Source organism: Choloepus didactylus, chromosome 2, assembly GCF_015220235.1.
Source record: "Choloepus didactylus isolate mChoDid1 chromosome 2, mChoDid1.pri, whole genome shotgun sequence".
NCBI classification, from domain to species: Eukaryota; Metazoa; Chordata; class Mammalia; order Pilosa; family Megalonychidae; genus Choloepus; species Choloepus didactylus.
In genome coordinates, this window is record NC_051308.1 from 157,335,641 (window position 1) to 157,352,806 (window position 17,166).

The 17,166-nt window shown below is 34.3% G+C and overlaps 1 protein-coding gene across 1 annotated transcript in view; it reads left to right on the top strand.

Moving 5' to 3' along the window:
* Positions 1 to 17,166, top strand: part of COL24A1 (collagen type XXIV alpha 1 chain) — a 466,350-nt gene that overhangs the window by 281,245 nt on the left and 167,939 nt on the right. Inside the window, 4 exon segments of the mRNA XM_037826738.1 lie at positions 2,688 to 2,741; positions 3,010 to 3,054; positions 3,173 to 3,217; positions 10,451 to 10,504. Coding sequence (XP_037682666.1) covers positions 2,688 to 2,741; positions 3,010 to 3,054; positions 3,173 to 3,217; positions 10,451 to 10,504 — 198 coding nt within the window.

The following is a 17,166-nucleotide window of genomic DNA, read 5'->3' on the forward strand; positions in this document are numbered from 1 at the left end:
GCAGACTCTTGCTCCAGAGAAGCTAAGAGAGGACAAATACCCCAAGTGCAACTAAGAGTGACATTTTGAAGAGGTACTCTGGCCTAGAGAGGAACGTCCTGGGAGAAAGCCATTTTGAAACCAGAACTTAGAGCAGACACCAGCCATGTCCGTTCCCAGATAACAGAGGTTTTCCTGACGCCATTGGCCATCCTCCAGTGAAGGTACCCAATTGTTGAAGTATTACCTTGGACACTTTATGGCCTTAAGACTGTAACTGTGTAACCAAATAAACCCCCTTTTTAAGCCAATCCATTTCTGGTGTTTTGCATCCTGGCAGCATTAGCAAACTAGAACACTCATTAACAGAATAACCAAGAAAGATTGATAGAAATTTCAGCCTGCAGAGGTTTTTAGGTACCTAGTTAACAGTGGGGACATTTTCAGTCTAGCTCTTACTTGTTTTCTGCAATGTTTTAGAGTGTTGACCACTCATTAGTTTTCAAACTCTCTCAGCCTTCCTCTTCTTCCAAAAACTTTAAGGAAAGTGTTTTCTTACAGGGCAAGAATAAAAAGGAAGGTACTGAAGGAGTGAAAGAAAGAGAATCAAAACAGGCTGCTGAGTGTTTGAGGGTGATTATTTAGAGTAGGGTTCTGAAGGGCCTTCACACTGAAAATCAGAGTCATCCTTTAATCTTTGTTCTTTCTCATCTTCAGTTACTCAGTTGTCAAACATTCCAAGCATGTCCCCACCTCAGGATCTTTGCACTTGAAGTTTCTTCTGTCAAAATGATTTTTACCAAGATATTTTCATGGCGTATGTTCTCACTTCCTTCAGGTGTCTACCCACATGTCACATTAGAGAAACTCTCAGACCACCTAATCTATAATAGTGCTCCCCACCTTGGACACTCTCTGGTCACTTAATCTCCTTTATTTTTCTTTATTGCACTTGTCTATTGTCATTTTTATATATTTCATTTTATATGTTTATTTGCTTGTTTATGAAGTCAGGGTTTTGTTTCTTGTCCCTCCCAGGTTCTCTGGGCTTAAAACAGTGCCTGGCATGCAGTAGGCATTCGTAAATGTTTGCTGAATGAATACAACATTTTGAAAATTACTGATCTGTTGAATTAAGTCCCAACTCCTCAATTTGCCATTGAAGGCCCTGCACAATGAGACTAAGACTGTAACTTTATTTTGAAGTCTTTTATTGGAAAACAGAGCAGAAAGGAAGGTTGGAGACAGATGATGAAATACTCTGAATACAGACTAAGAAATTGTAGAGCTGGATCCATAGCTTTAACTTTAATGTGACCAGTGGAGTCATAGATCCTCACGGAGTACAAGTCCAATCCCATGAACATTTCCAAGAAGATCAAGGATTGCAGTTGCTCAAGAATACCCAAGAAGAGATTCCTATTATAGTAAGCAGTTTGTAATAATATAAAGCTAATCCAAAGCTGATCCCACTTGGGATACAAGAGAAGGTGCTGAAGACTAGGGGGTCACTTTCAGATCACCATTTTGTACTGGGAGATTTTATTGCTGCCCCCATTATCAACTTTTTTAGATATAAACTCCATTCTTTACCTTTTACGTCCCAGTCTTCCTTGCTACATGTACTTCTTACGTTTTCTCTACATCCAGTAGTCCAGCTAAATAGACAACTTTGTTATTCTTTCAGTATCTTATTTCCTTCCTCTATGCCTTTTTCTCATATGCCTTCTATCTAGAATGCCATATATTTTGAAAAAGTCTATGAGAGCATTATCTCCAACTGTAAAAATATCTTCATTCCCATTACGTGTATGTACAAACTGTCTCCCTCCTTTGAATCCCTTAAGCACTTGACATCCCTTATCTCTTCCTATATTATAGTCATTTGTATAATTTATTTTATCATTCTATGAGCTTTATAATTGAGAAACTGTCTTATAATATGTATTCCCATAACACTTAACCCAGTGCCATTTCCACAGTACATGTTTAGTTAGTGGTTGTAGAATGAAGTGAGTCCTTTGAAAAGGACTTTAAGATCTTGCAAGGAAATTTGTAACTTAGGGAGACATATGCTATCATTTTATTAGAGAATGACTTTTGCAGTTAATGCTTCAGCTGGTTTCTTCTATTTACTGAATTAATTTTGATAGCAAATTGAGAATTTTAATACTTTACACTAATATTCCCAACAGCATTTTCTCTTTCTGTGTTCCTGCCATTTCCCAGTAACTGTTGTCAAGCAGGTGCATAGCAGGCACAATTCAGTCAGCATTTATTTTCTAGTAATGTGAAGAGAAGACTACCATTCCATCAGAAAACTTAAGATGTTGGATGAACAAACAAACCAGCCACTTTTAAGGTGACATAGAGTTGTTTTTAGAATAAATCCTGGCTGGCATCTACGTAAATAAAGTAAACAAAATACCTGAAAACTAACTTTTATGTTTGCCACCTCAACAACTGAATCAGCTGTTCTTGTGGTCATATGATTTACTATTTTATATTAAGTCTTGAAAATACTGACTTGATTTTCCCACGCAAATGGCTTCAGTAATAACACCTCAGCTGTATTCTGTGATCAGGGCATAGGAGCAAGCAGAAGGAGTTTTTCAACTAAGGAAGCACATACTGCCTTCATTGCAAGGACATATAACAGTAAAAAAGGACATTTCAAATTAACAACAGGATATTCTTTCTACCCTTAGGGTCCAAGAGGACAAGATGGTCTCTCAGGGGAACAAGGGATACAAGGTACAAAGGTAATCATTGATTTTCTCATTTCATATGCAGTTAATTTTTATTAAGCTTATAAATCCTGTCTTTAAAAATGATGTATTTCCTTACAAAGGTATGGTTCCAAATTTTCTCTTAGTCTAAGTATGAAGTTTTTACTATATATACAAATATGTTTTATTTTCAATATAGAACTATATATTGATACCTTATTTTTGTATGTGATCGTATGCTAGCATGTATGGGACAATAATTTACATTTTTACTAACTCAACTGTTATTGATACTTTATAGGGTGAAAAAGGAGATCAAGGAAAAAGAGGACCTCATGGTCTTACTGTATGTAATAAAATATTTCTCATTAAACATGAACATTTAAAATCTGCAATTTCTCTAAATGTTTGATTACTATTTTAGGCAGGGGCTATTTGACCCAAGCATTTTCTTTCCTGTATAGGGTAAGGCTGGAAACTCTGGAGAGAGAGGAGCTCAAGGGAAACCAGTAAGTAATGACACATAATCAGGTTATGAGCATTTCCATCAGCTTTATCCTCTGGAACAACTACTGGTTGATATTTAGTATGTTAAACTAAGAGAATTTATAAGTTTTTTCTCTCCTTCAATCTGGGCAAGTTGGTTCTTAGTTATAACTATCTATAAACTGGTGTTAATAATTCTTATTTTTACTTCATCCTGGTTATAAGTTAGATTTTGTAAAACTCATTTCAAAATAAAATGGTGTGATATATAAATATAACAATGTTGCATTAATAAAACTAACACAAGAAACTTCTTTGAGACTTTTTGTCTAGTTTCTTTTAACTCAGCATGACTGCTTTTAAGGCCCTCGGAGTGTGGAGTTGTGTGTATCATCATGCTTTCTACGGCACCACTCTAAGAGTTTTTAGTATTACATAATGCTGTTTTCTTACCATCAAAAATCTTGTCAGAATTATGCATTTTTTTCCTGAGGAGAGGCAACAAATTCTGTGGTTATCATCACTAACTGAGGAAGAAAACAATGTTTAAAAAAGAAAGATATATATATTTGTGTATACATACACACACACATATACATATATACACACACACATATACACATATATAAAATATATTGTATATATTAATATGATCAAATAAGCTTATTAAATGTTTATGTATTTTTAATTACTTCCATTTGGAATCATAATTTTAATGATGACATTTTGATTAGTCATATACATATACAATATATAATTAAAGTAGTACAGTTAGATAATATAAATAGATTGCACCTGAAGAATCAAAAAAGTATAGGATAAAAATGTTGACTGTTTTAGTAATTGTAACTAATATCATTACATTTGCTTATTCCTTTGAAATTTGCTGCCCCCTGCCTGTTGTTTCCTTCAATAGCCTCATATTGGTCAAACCTAAAATATGAGACCTAAAAGAGAAAAATGACCGTATCCAAGGAAAGAAGAGTGTGTAAGCAGTATTATATATTAATTGAAATCCCCCCAAAACATTCCTCGAGTATTAAAACTCATCATTTAGGTTTCTATTATATCAATGCAGTTGGTGTTTCTGTAGATTCTGATCCCTTTGCTACACTGTACACAAAGCTAATATACTGCAGTGAATGGAGAAATATGGAGTTCATCAAATTCAGTCTTCTCATTTTAGGAAAATGAGGCCCATAGAAATAAAGTTACTTTCTTGTTTTGTACAATGTTGACATTCCTTAAAATTTTACCATCATTTTCAGCTTATCATATTTGTCTGGATAAATGTGAAATTTGATGTTTAACTTCCTAAATCTAATAAAAGATACTAGAACTATTTTGTAGCCATAGCTTATGGCAAACAAGTCTCATAGACTACTGGAAAATAAAGTTACCTTCTTGGATGACCTGGGTTGGACATTAAATCATATGTTTATAATAGTTATTGAGGTTTACTTAACTCTATACTGACATTATCTTCTCCTTGATTTAACTGAAATAGGATCTTGGGGAAGCTAGGAATGATTATTGCAAGAAAATTACACACGCTCCAAAGATTCATTTGATCCTGCATAGTAATCTTAATGCCTCTGGTCATTTTTGTATTATCAACAAGCAGGCAAAGCTGTATAATAAAAAGTTTTGGTGGAAATCATATTGAACTTTGTTCTAGTGCATGCTAATAATATCTATATAACTTTGGCTAAATTGGTTAGCTTCTCTGGGTCTTATTTTCCTAATCTGTAAAATAAAGAGATTGGTAAGGTATGTAAGATCTCCTTTTAAGATTCCTCAAGCTCTAAATTGTCATGATTCTAAAGCCATAGTTCTCATACTGGCAGCACATATAGTACTCTGCAAGTCTAGGTAACCAAAAACATATTTGTCTCTTGGCCAAAGCTGTTTCCTAAATTTTACTTCCATGCATGCATAGATCTGACCCAAAGGGAGAATTTAGAGGAAGTGGTATGATCATTTGGGCAGTTTATTACAAAGAATTGTGTTATTAAGGTGATTAAATCCTGGGTCACTTTTTTCTTTTTAGCTTTCTAAATCTTATAAAAACTGTAGTGTTCATATATTACTGAATTTTTTGTCTTGATACTTATTACAAATCTCCAACTATGATTTTGTATTTCTTTACTTCTCCCTTTAAATCTGTCAATTTTTACTTCATGTATTTTGAAACTTTGTTAATAGTTTATCTACATTTGTGATTATTATTTTCTTCCTGGTCAACTGACCCTTTCATTATTATAAATGTTCCTCTTTATCTCTGTATCTCTGCTGATGCTTTTTATTTCTAGTAATATTCTTTGTGTCTTGAAATCTACTTTATCTTATATTAATATTGTCTCTCCAGCCTTACGTTTATTGTTTGTATGGCATTTCTTTTTCTATTCATTTACTTTCAACCTTTCTGTGCCTTTTATTTTTTTATTCAATTTTATTGAGATATATTCACATACCATTCAGTCATTCAAAGTGTGCAGTCAGTTGTCAACAGTACCATCATGTAGTTGTGCATTCATCACCACAATTTTGAACATTTTCATTACTCCAAAAAAAGAAAATTAAGAATAAAAATAAAAGTAAAAAAGAACACCTAGAACATCCCATCCCCCATCCTCTCCTATTATTCATTTAATGTTTGTCCCCATTTTCCTACTCATCCGTCCATAAACTGGATAAAGGCAGTGTGAGCCACAGTTTTCACAATCACGTGGTCACATTATGTAAACTACATAGTTATAAAATCTTCTTGAAGAATCAAGCCTACTAGGTTGCAGTTCAACAGTTTCAGGTTTTTCCTTCTAGCTCTTCCAAAATACTAAAAACTAAAAGGGATATCTATAAAACGCATAAGAATAACCTCCAGAATGACCTCTCTACTCCATCTGAAAACTCTTGGCCACTGAAACTTTATTTTGTTTCATTTCTCTTCCCCCTTTTGGTCAAGAATGCTTTCTCAATCCCATGATGCTGTGTCCAGGCTCTTCTCTGGGAGTCATGTCCCACATTGCCAGGGAGATTTACACCCTGGGAATCTTGTCCCACGTAGGGGGGAGTGTGCCTTTATTTTTTAAATGAGTCTCTTACAGTTGGGTCTTGCTTTTAAAATTCATTTTGCCACTCTCTGCCTTTTAATTAAAGTGTTTGGTTTACATTTAATATAATTAAAATATGGCTGGTTTTAAGTCTACCAATTTAAAATTTGTTTTTTCTTTGTCCCCTAATTTTTAATTCATTGCCCTCTTTTGGCACTGAATACTTTTGAGAATTCCATTTTAATTAATCTATTGGCTTTTTAACTATATCTCTTCTCATTATTTTTAAGCCATTAAGTTTAGGTCAGGGGTCGGCACTTTTTTTACTATAAAGGGCCAAAAAATAAATAGTTTAGGTTTTGTGGAACATATGGTCTTTATCACAGCTACTCAACTCTACCATTTCAGTGCAAAAGTAGCCATAGACAATGAGCATGCCTTTGCTCCAATTAGACTTTATTTACAAAACAGTTGACAGTTTGGATTTGGCCCCCTAAGCTGTAGTTTGCCAACCCCTGGATTAGGGTTTACAGTATATATCCTAATTTTCCATGGTCTACTTAGAGTTAAATATTGTAATACTTCATATAAAATGTGAGTAACCTGTAGCCACATAGGTCCATTCACTAACACCTTGACCTTTATGCTATAATGGTTTTAAGTTTCACATCTACATGTCTTATTATATCCACAATGCAAAGTTATAATTTTTGATGTAATATAAATAAAGTAATTTTGCTTTACTGTGAATGGAATATGTACTTTAAAGATATTTAGAGATTAAAAATAGCCTTTTGTTTGTTCACATGTTTACCATTTCTGGAGCTCTTCATTCTTTCCAAAATGGTGTTATTTCCCTACAGCCTGTAGAAGTTCCTTTAGATTTCTTGTAGTGAAGTTTTGTTGGTGATGCATTCTTTTAGTTTTTATTTATGAAAATGTCTTTGTCTCACCTTCATTCTTGAAGGATATTTTCATCAGATATAGAATTCTGGATTGACAGGTTTTTGGTTTTGTTTTGTTTTGTTTTGTTTTTCCATTTAGCATGCCCAATTATACACCACTATCTTTTGGCCTCCATTATTTCTGATGAGAAGTCTTCAGTTACCCATATCTTATTTCCTCATATCATTTTCCTCTGGCTGCTTTTAGGATTCTCTGCTTATCCTTGACATTCAGCAGTTTGATTTTAATGTGCCTAGGTGAATTTTCTTTGCATAAGTGCATGAGGTTTGCTGAGCTTTGGGGGTCTATAAATTTGTGTCTTCACTAAACTGGGAAATTTTCACTCATTATTTTTTCAAATATTTTCTTTCTCCCCACCTTCTCCCTCCTTTCCTTCTTGGATTTCAGTTACATATATGTTAGACTTGTTTTTATATCATCCCTCATGGCCTGAGGCTCTGTTAATTTTTGTTTCAGTTTTTCTTTTTCCTGTTTTTGTACTCAGATAACCTGACTCTTTTCTCATCTCCACTTCCTTGTTAAGCCTGTTCAGTGGATTTTTAAATTTGAGATAAGGTAATTTTAACTTTATTTAGGGTGGTTAATTTCCAGTTCTATAATTTCCATTCGTTCTTTTTATAAATGCTCTTTGTCTGCTGAGGTTTCCTATTTGTTTATTCAAGAGTATATTTTTCTTTACATCTTTGAGAATAGTTATAATAACTACTTTAAAACATTTGTGTGGTAACTCTATGTGGCTAATCTTGAGATTGGTTTCCATTGATGGCCTTTTCTTATAAATACAGGCATATCTTCTTGTCAAATAATTTTTAGATTGTATCTTGGACATTTTTCATGATCTATTATAGAGACTCCAAATTCTTTTATATTTCTTTGAGGAGCGTTGCTTTTTTTGTTTTGTTTTGTTTTGTTTTGTTTTTTATTTAGCAGGCAGTAGCTTAGCTAGATTCAAACACCACACTATCTCTTCTGCAGTGGGTGGCATCTGAAATCTCTGTTCAATTCTTTTAACCTTAGCTGGGCTGCTTGGAATCTGCCCTGCAGATATAGTTCAAATCTCATCAAGAGATTTAGGCAGATTTTGTATCAGTAATTTGAGGCTCCTCCTCTCTGTCTCTTTCTTCCATTACTTTCCAGCAGCTGTAATCACTCCAAATTCTGTCTTCAGGTTCTACAAGCCAGTAAGACTATAGATTTTGATACTAGTTTTAACCATCCATTGTGACCTGCCATCCACTTAAAGCCATATTAAAAAATCAGAAACCTATTCAGTGCCATTCACTTTTTTCAAGTGTAGACCCCTCCACTCCAATTTTTGGTCTCTCTCCAACACTTTATCATAATTTTTATTTAATTTTTAAAAAAATTTTTCTCAGTTTATACTTGTTATTTGCAAATAGTTTGATTTGATAGGGGCTACTTGGCCATTATTGAAAGTGGGAACTCTTAATTCTTTCTTACATATCTTTTTCCCTGAAGTAACTAAGGATACTTGAGAAACATTTATTTCATCTTTATAATTCAAAAATTATTTTAAAAGCTATTCTTTCCCATTCTTCCAGTAGTGAGGCAGAACACATAAAGTTATCATAGTTACCCATGATCACACACTAAAGTGTAACCATGAAAGTAACATATATATGCTTCCTTGCTTATACTCATAAAAGGTGTTTGAGGATGCTCCACACATGTTTTCCGAAAATGGAAATGCCATTGAATGCTCAGTTTTTCATTAAAATCTGTAGGAAGTAGATCAGTATAGTGGAAGAGCATGACATCAGAGTCAGACATATTGGGAGTCAAATCCTGGTTCACTTACTAGCTGTTTGTACAAATTACTTAACCTCTCTGAAGCTCAGTTTCCCTGTCTTTAAAATGGAGATCATTAATATTTAACTTCTGTAGTTATAACACCTGATGTTATAACTGTGGTTGGCACAGACTCTCAATAAATAGTAACCGTTATAGTCATTATTGTCCTCAAGGTCATCATTATCATACTCATTATCCTAATTACTGAGTTTTAAGTCACGGGATAAGAAGTTCTGCTACAAATGATATGTTATCAATAGCAACTGAAAAGCCAGAATGGGAATTTTTAATTTTGTGCCAGCCTGTCCTTTTTCTTATTATCTACAGTTAAAATGAAGAGGTCTGTTTAAGTAGTTACAAAGCTTCCCCAAACAGCTTTGAAATTGCTATCAAATATGCATCTTAAACAGTATCAAAGGTGTTTATTAAGCTTGATAGTGTCTCTAAACATACTTTTCAAAGAGAGCTGGGCAGACATTATTAAGGCTCCAAACTTTTGCTGTTGATTTAACTGGCATGATGGGGACCTTCACATTGATCCTGTTTCTTAATTTAGGAGCTTGGAGTGAATGGGTAAGATATGATTTTACATGTAACAAGGCCATAGCCAGATGAGAATCCATGATTTTATATATCTCCCTTTCTTTAACCTGATAGCCTTATATAACTGAATATAGCACTAATGATCATAACTTAGAAGATTGTATGTTGCTAAGAATGTTGAACATTTTTACTTCTAATTCAATAGCATATTTTTTCTCAGCTTTTGGTTTTTATGATAAAATGGTCATTGTGATCAGCTGTAAAGTTGCTGGCTTTCCCCAGGTCAATAATGTAGAAGAGGTAAATTGCAAATAGAAAGGGGCAGTATTTTATATATCTTTAGCTGTCATTTGTGTCTGGCATACTGTACATGCTCAGTAAATCTGTGAATAGGATGATCAAAGGGGACCTGGAAATTGTTTTAGAGTTCTATCTACCATTTCACCATGTAGAATATACTTCCATATTCAAGAGCCGCTTTTAGGGTACCATGAATGGCATAGTGTAAAAACAAAAAAAAATTCTTTTAAAAGGAAGTTTGAGAGGTCTAATTTGGTCATCTGTAGTCATCTAGATGCTGGAACTCCTGTGCCTTACAAGGTTTTAGGGCATAAGTCATATCTGTGAATACACAACAAGAATACTATTTAAAAAAATAATAGTAAGCCATTTTATATAAATATTAGAAGTATAAAGAAATCCAAATTTAAAATAATTCTGGATAGTTAGTTGGCCCAGTATAGAAGTAGAGATTAAATATAAGAATAGAGGTAGACATAGAAAAGTTAGGTGGAAGGATTAGGAAGGAAATTTGAGGTAAAGAAACTGCCTAAAATATTGTCAAGCACCACTTTTTCTCCAGGCTTGCCTTTATTTGTTCAGGGTTTACAAGGATCCACTGGAAGCCCAGGAGACAGGGGACTTGCAGGAGAACCAGTAAGTGTATCTTTATATTTTTCTAATTGTGTTTTTCTCATAATGTACACTTACCTTTCCATTATTATTGCCTTGCTCTTCTGTGACTGGTATATTTTTGAAAGCAGCATTTATCATAGACCTCCTAGACTAGTTATGTTCACCAAATATTTTTCTGTGAGTATAGTTTTTACTGCCTTCCTAGTTTTGTATAGCCACATTTAGTAATATTTTTCTGAAACTGTTAAAATTGAGCATATTTCAACAAAGAAAACTCTGTTTTATTGAATCTCAGAAATTCTGTTTCAAATAGCTTGCTGTTTTATAATTATTACACTGCCACACACATACACAATCACATTTGTGAGGCCAACTCTATAATAAAAGACCCTATAGTAAAGCATAACTCTACATGTAATAGGCCAAATTGTACAGGCATGGCAGAAATACCTCTCCAACAACAATACAAAAACTTACATCACAATTTCATAAATATTAGGTATAGAGTTTCCATGGAAAATAAACTGTGAAAGGGAAAGACCGTGTCACACCTGCCTTCTCACAATTTATTCTTTATTGCCTATGAACTCATTCTTCTAGTTGATGGTGTCAGATGTAATATGCTGTAACATGCTTCTAAAATTTACAATACAATATAGTCTTTCAAACAACTGGGTTGATCTTATCTGTCAGTTGACATGACGGTTTACGGGTGCCCTTTGCATACTTCATTTAGCTAGTAGCAAGTGGAAAATTCTAACAGTCAGGGAACTATTCTTACCAAACTGTGTTTATTTCTTTCTTTACATATTTAACCTGAGATATAAACTCTGCATATTTAACCTGAGATCTAAACTCTCCAAACAATAAATAAAGATTTGACTATATACATAAATTCTTTCCAAATAAAGAATTTTAATTTTGGTGTTGATTTTATATAACTAAATTCTTCTCAGTTTTCTCCCTGTTTTTCATCTCTTAACATACCATCCCAATTCTGATATTTATTTGACATAAATAATATAACTTTCTTTAATATTATTTACTTTAAAAATTCTGTTAACTCCTTGAAGTCAGAGACCTTTCCATCACCTTTGTAATCCCCTTTCCTGGTATCATGTCTGGCATATTATATCTGTTTTCAATACATGCTTGTTAAACTGAATTGACAAAAGGTGGTATACCCAAAGGCATAATCATTCAGCTATAGTGAAATGGAATGAAAACTAATTATTAAAAAAGTACTCATTTAAGTAAACATAAGTGTGTCAATTGAGCAGGCAATAGCAAAAATAATATCTTAGACTTTATACCGAAAAGATTTGTTACTTGTAGCCCTAAATGACCAAATGACTTTAAAGCCCCTGAAATTGACATGCAGTTCACAGGTTCAGGGAGCCTGGTAAGTAAAATATAAATCAAAATATAATGGTTTTGTTTCATATGTTTGGGCTGCCTGGACTAATAATAGAATGAAAAGCACAGAAGCAAATTGGTAAAATGAAGGACACAGAAGAGATACTGAAATATATTCATATTTTGAGAATAATAAAATAATAGAGGCCTATAGCCTTTCTATAGCAGGCATCTCTAATAAGAGTTGTCTCTTTTTCCCACACAAGATTCAAAACTAGTTTGTTCATTGCAATGCAAGTATTTGGATTTGGATAGTTGGCCATTCATTCAACAAATATTTTTTAAGATCCTATATAGTGGTAAGCATAGAGTTTTCAATCTAGTGATAGAAGCAGGCATTAATTTAATAAATCACAGAGGTAAATGAGTAATTACAAACTAAGTTCCCTAAAGGATAGGAATTCAGGTGTAAGAAGGCCTATAACAGAGAAACTGTCCTAATCTGGGGGTTAGGGAAGGGTTCCATGTGGAGAGCATTGGACTGTGATATAAAAGATGAATAGTAGCTACCCAGGCAAAGATAGGGAAAGGTCATTCCAGAGAGAAGTCATGAGCTGTGAGAAAACACCACTGATTTATTTGAAGAATTAAAAGGCTAGTGTGGCTGTAGCACAAAGTAGATGGAAAGTAAGTGCAAGATGAGGATGGAAAGGGTGACAGAGGACTCAACACACCCAGCTTTATGAGCCATATTCCCAGGGATTTATGTCTTTATCCTAAGAACAAAGGGATGCCATTGAAGGCATAGCGCTAGTTTATGATGAGATAGTTGTGTTGTAAAGAAAACTCAAACTAGAAGTGGAGATTAAATTGGAAGCGGCCAAGAATAAGCAAGAATGGTTATCTGTTGCAGTAATCTAGATAAAAGACGGTAGAAACTTTTTTGATAGAAGAGAAAAGAAGGGGACATATGTAAAAGGTTCACAAGGATATCAACAGGGCATAGCAATCCTGTATGTCAAGTATGCTTCCTAAGTTTCTGACTTGTAGAATTAGAGAGACAATGGTACCATTCACTGAAACTGGGAGCACCAACAGAAAACTAGGTTTGATAATGGAAGATTATGTTGAATTTGAGGTGCCTTTGAGAAATTATGGTGGAAACATCAAGTGAGCAGTTTATGTGGAGCTCAGAGACAGGAATGCATTGAAGTTAAAAATACTGGAATCATTTTCACTGGCTTAGGGAGAGAGTATAGGAGTGAAAAAAGAAGATCTAAGACCGAGCTTTGAAGAATTCTAACATTGGCAGGATGTTAGTAGAAGAGGATAAAACTGCAGTGGAGATTAAGAGAGGTAAAGGAAAATAAGATTTAGAAGTTAAGAGTTTCAGTCATAATCATAACCTGACATAAAATCTTCATGACAGTCTTAGTTTTGTTGAGAAATACGTAGGCATAAGTATGTATCTAGAGCAGAGGTAGACACACTAAGTCCTTGGCCAGCCACATGTTCTTTTAAATAAAATTTTACTGAAACACAACCACAACCATTCAGTTACACAGTGTATTGTCAATAGCTGATTTCATGCTACAGTAACAAAGTTGAGTAGTTGTGGCAGAGCCCTCATGGCACAGAAGCCTAAATGCTTACAGCTGGTGCTTTAGGGAAAAGTTTGCTGACCTCTGATCTAGATTTTAATCACATTTGGAAAAAAATATATAGTCCATGCAAAGCTGATACATTTTGTGCTTCCTAGTTTTGTGCAATGAAAAACCTGCACAACTATACACAGTGGCTCTTAATAAAAGGAAAATGTTACTTCTTTTCCTTTTTGTTTGTTGTTGCTGGTGGTGGTGGTGGTGGTGTTCAACACTTGAGTAGAAAGAAGCACCTGCTCATCACAATAAATATTGTTGATATCTCTAAGTCTTGAAAACTGCCATTTAAAAAGGGGGAAAGAAGGGAATGCTGTCCTCTTAAAGATTAATTCTTCATAAACTTGCTTTACAATATACCTGATAATTTTTAAAATATTACTTTCTAGGTACTTTTCCCTAAGTAATACCAGAACTCACTTCCACTTACCTCAACAGAAAATTTAAAAAATTCCCAGGTTAACTGAAAACATATGATGAAGCCTCACTCATTTCCCCACCAAGTTACTTATGAAGTTACCACAAAATGGCAGCAGTCCTGGAAACAAAAGATAACAGAAGACGCAATACCAGCATTTCAGGAGAATTTTGACATACCAAAATCAAACATAATATCTGCAGAAAAAGCTGAAGATGAATTTCAATTACAAATATGGTTATAAACTCTTAACATCAGAAAATCAAGTAAAATTCAACAGTATTGAGGGACTTCTGGAGAAAATGGCAGAGCTCAGGACACATTCCTCCCACCAAAACAACTATTGAACAGGGAGAAACTGCCTAAAACAACTATTTTGAAACTCCAGAGGTCAGAACAACACTGCAGAGCATCTAGGGAAGAGCAGGAGGCAGACGTAGATAAATTAAGGTAAAGAACTGTAGATTGCTCTCTCTGTGTGGCATCTGCCAGCAACCATCCCCCACTCTCATGGCAAGCCTCCACACGGTCTAGTTCCTGGCTAACTGCCGATAGCAGAAAGGGATGTAAAAATCCTCTTCCCCAGAAACAGGAGTGGTGATGGCCAATCACTGATCACAGCTTTTGATTAGCAAATTCAGATCACTGTTTCCCGGCTCTGAGGTCAGCCATTGTATCAACCCTCTGGAGGGGGCAAACTGAAATGAAAAATGCCCATGAGGATTTCAAGAGCAGATTGGAGCTGGCAGAAGAAAAAATCAGTGAACTTGAAGACAAGACACTTGAAATGAGTCAAGCTGAAAAGCAGAAAGAAAAAAGGAATACTGAAAGTGACAATAGCTTAAGACAGCTATGGAACACCAACAAGCCCACCAAAGTCTGCATTATGGGAGAAGAAAGGGGCAGAAGGAAGAGTCAAAGAAATAATGACAGAGAACTTCCCAAACTTAGCAAAAGTGTGAATATGCACATGCAAGAAGCTCAGAGAACACCAAACAGAATAAACATGAGAAAAAAAAAATGCACCCCATCAAAAGCTGTGAGAGAAAAGCAGCATGCTACATACCAGGGAGGCCCAATTAGATTGAGTGCCAATTTCTCATCAGAAACCATGGAGCAAGAAGACAGTGGGTTAAAATACTTCAAGTACTGAAGGAAAACTGCCAGCCAATAATTTTATATGCAAGGAGACTCTATTTCAAAAATGAGGAAGAAACTAAGACATTCTCCAATAAACAAAAGCTGAGGGAATTCATCACTAATAGACCTGCCCTGCAAGCAGTGCTAAAGGATGTTCTTCAGACTGAAAGGAAAGTACACTAAACAGTGGTTCAAAGAAGCATAAAGAAATAGATGGGTGGTAAAGGTAACCAGTTAGGGAACTGTAAATGCAAGTATCATTGTATTGTATTGTTTGGTATATAACTCCACTTCTTATTTCCTACAGGATTCTAAAAGGCAAATGCATAAAAACTAAAGTTAAATCTATGTTTTGGAACATGCAATGTATAAAGATATAAATGGTAACAAGTACCAAAAAAATGGTGGGGAAACAGAGAGGTATAGGAAAATTATATGTACTTTATATTGAAGTTAAGTAGGTATCAAACCAAAGATGATTGTTATATATTTAGGGTGTTAAATTTTTCAAACATAAAATAGCAAAATGGCAGAAGAAAGACCTGTATTAACAGTAGTAACTTTAAATGTAAATAGATTAAACTCTCCAGTCAAAAGGCAGAGATTGGCATAATGGATAAAAAAGCATGACCCAACTATATGCTGTTCTGCAAGAGTCTTAAAGTCAAAGATACAAGTACATTGAAGGTGAAAGGATGGAAAAAATATAACATGCAAGTACTAACCAAAAGAGATATGGGATAGCCTTACTAATATGGGGTAAAGTAGTCTTTAAATCAAAACAGTTACAAGGAACAAAAATGGTCATATACTGATAAAGGGGAAAATTCAACAAGAAGATGTAACAATTATGAATATATGTGCACCTAACAGGAGAGCCCTAAAACATATGAGGCAAATACTGACAAACATATGATGAAATTAATGGTTTTACATTAGTAATAGGAGATATTAACACACCACCCTCAAAAATGGATAGAACATTTAGTCAGAAGATCAATAAGAAAGTACAGGACTTGAATGATACACTAAACCAACAAGACTAACAGACGTGCATAGAATACTGCACCCAGTGAAAACAGAACACACATTTTTCTCAAGTGCACATGGATCATTCTCCAGGATAGACTGTATGTTGAGACACAAGTAAATAAATTCAAAAATATTTAAATGATACAGTGTATATTCTCTGACCACATGGAATGAAACTAGAAATCAATATAGAGAGAAATGGAAAATTCACAAATATGTGGAAATTAAACAACATACCCTTAAACAAACGATGGGTTAAAGAAGGTATCACAAGCAAAATTAGGAAATATCCTGAGATGATTGAAAATAAAAATACAATGCAACAAAACTTATGGGATGCAACAAAGGCAATGCTGAATGGGAATTTTTTGGCTGTAAACGCTTACATTAAAAAATAAGAAAGACTTCAAATCAGAGACCAAACATCAGAACTGGAAGAACTAGTAAAAGAAGAGCAAACTAAACCCAAAGTGAGCAGAAGAAAGGAAAATAACAAAGATTAAAGTGGAGATAAATTAAATAGAAAAAAAACACAGTAGAGAAAATCAACAAAACAAAAAGTTGGTTCTTTGAAAAGATCAATAAAATTGACAAACCTTTAGCTAGACTAACAAATAGAAAAGAGAGAGGACACAGCCTAAGTCAGAGATGAAAAGGGGGATATTACTACTGACTCCACTGAATAAAAAGGACTATAAGCTGTATTATGAACAACTGTAGGCCAATAAATCAGATAACCTAGATAAACTGGAAAAATTCTTAGAAACACACAAATTACCAACATTGATGCAAGAAAAAAATAGACGATCTCAAAGAACCAATTACTAGTAAATAGATTGCATCAGTAATCAAAAATCTCCAAATAAAATAAAAGCCCAGGACCAGATGATTTCACAGGAGAGTTCTACCAGATATTCCAAGAAGACTTAACTCCAATTCTCCTCAAACTCTTCCAAAAAATTGAAGAGGCAGAAACACTCTCTAACTCATTCTACAAGGCCTTCATACATCACCTTCATACTAAAGCCAGATAAAGATATCATAAAAATAGAAAACTACAGACAAATATCTCTAATAAA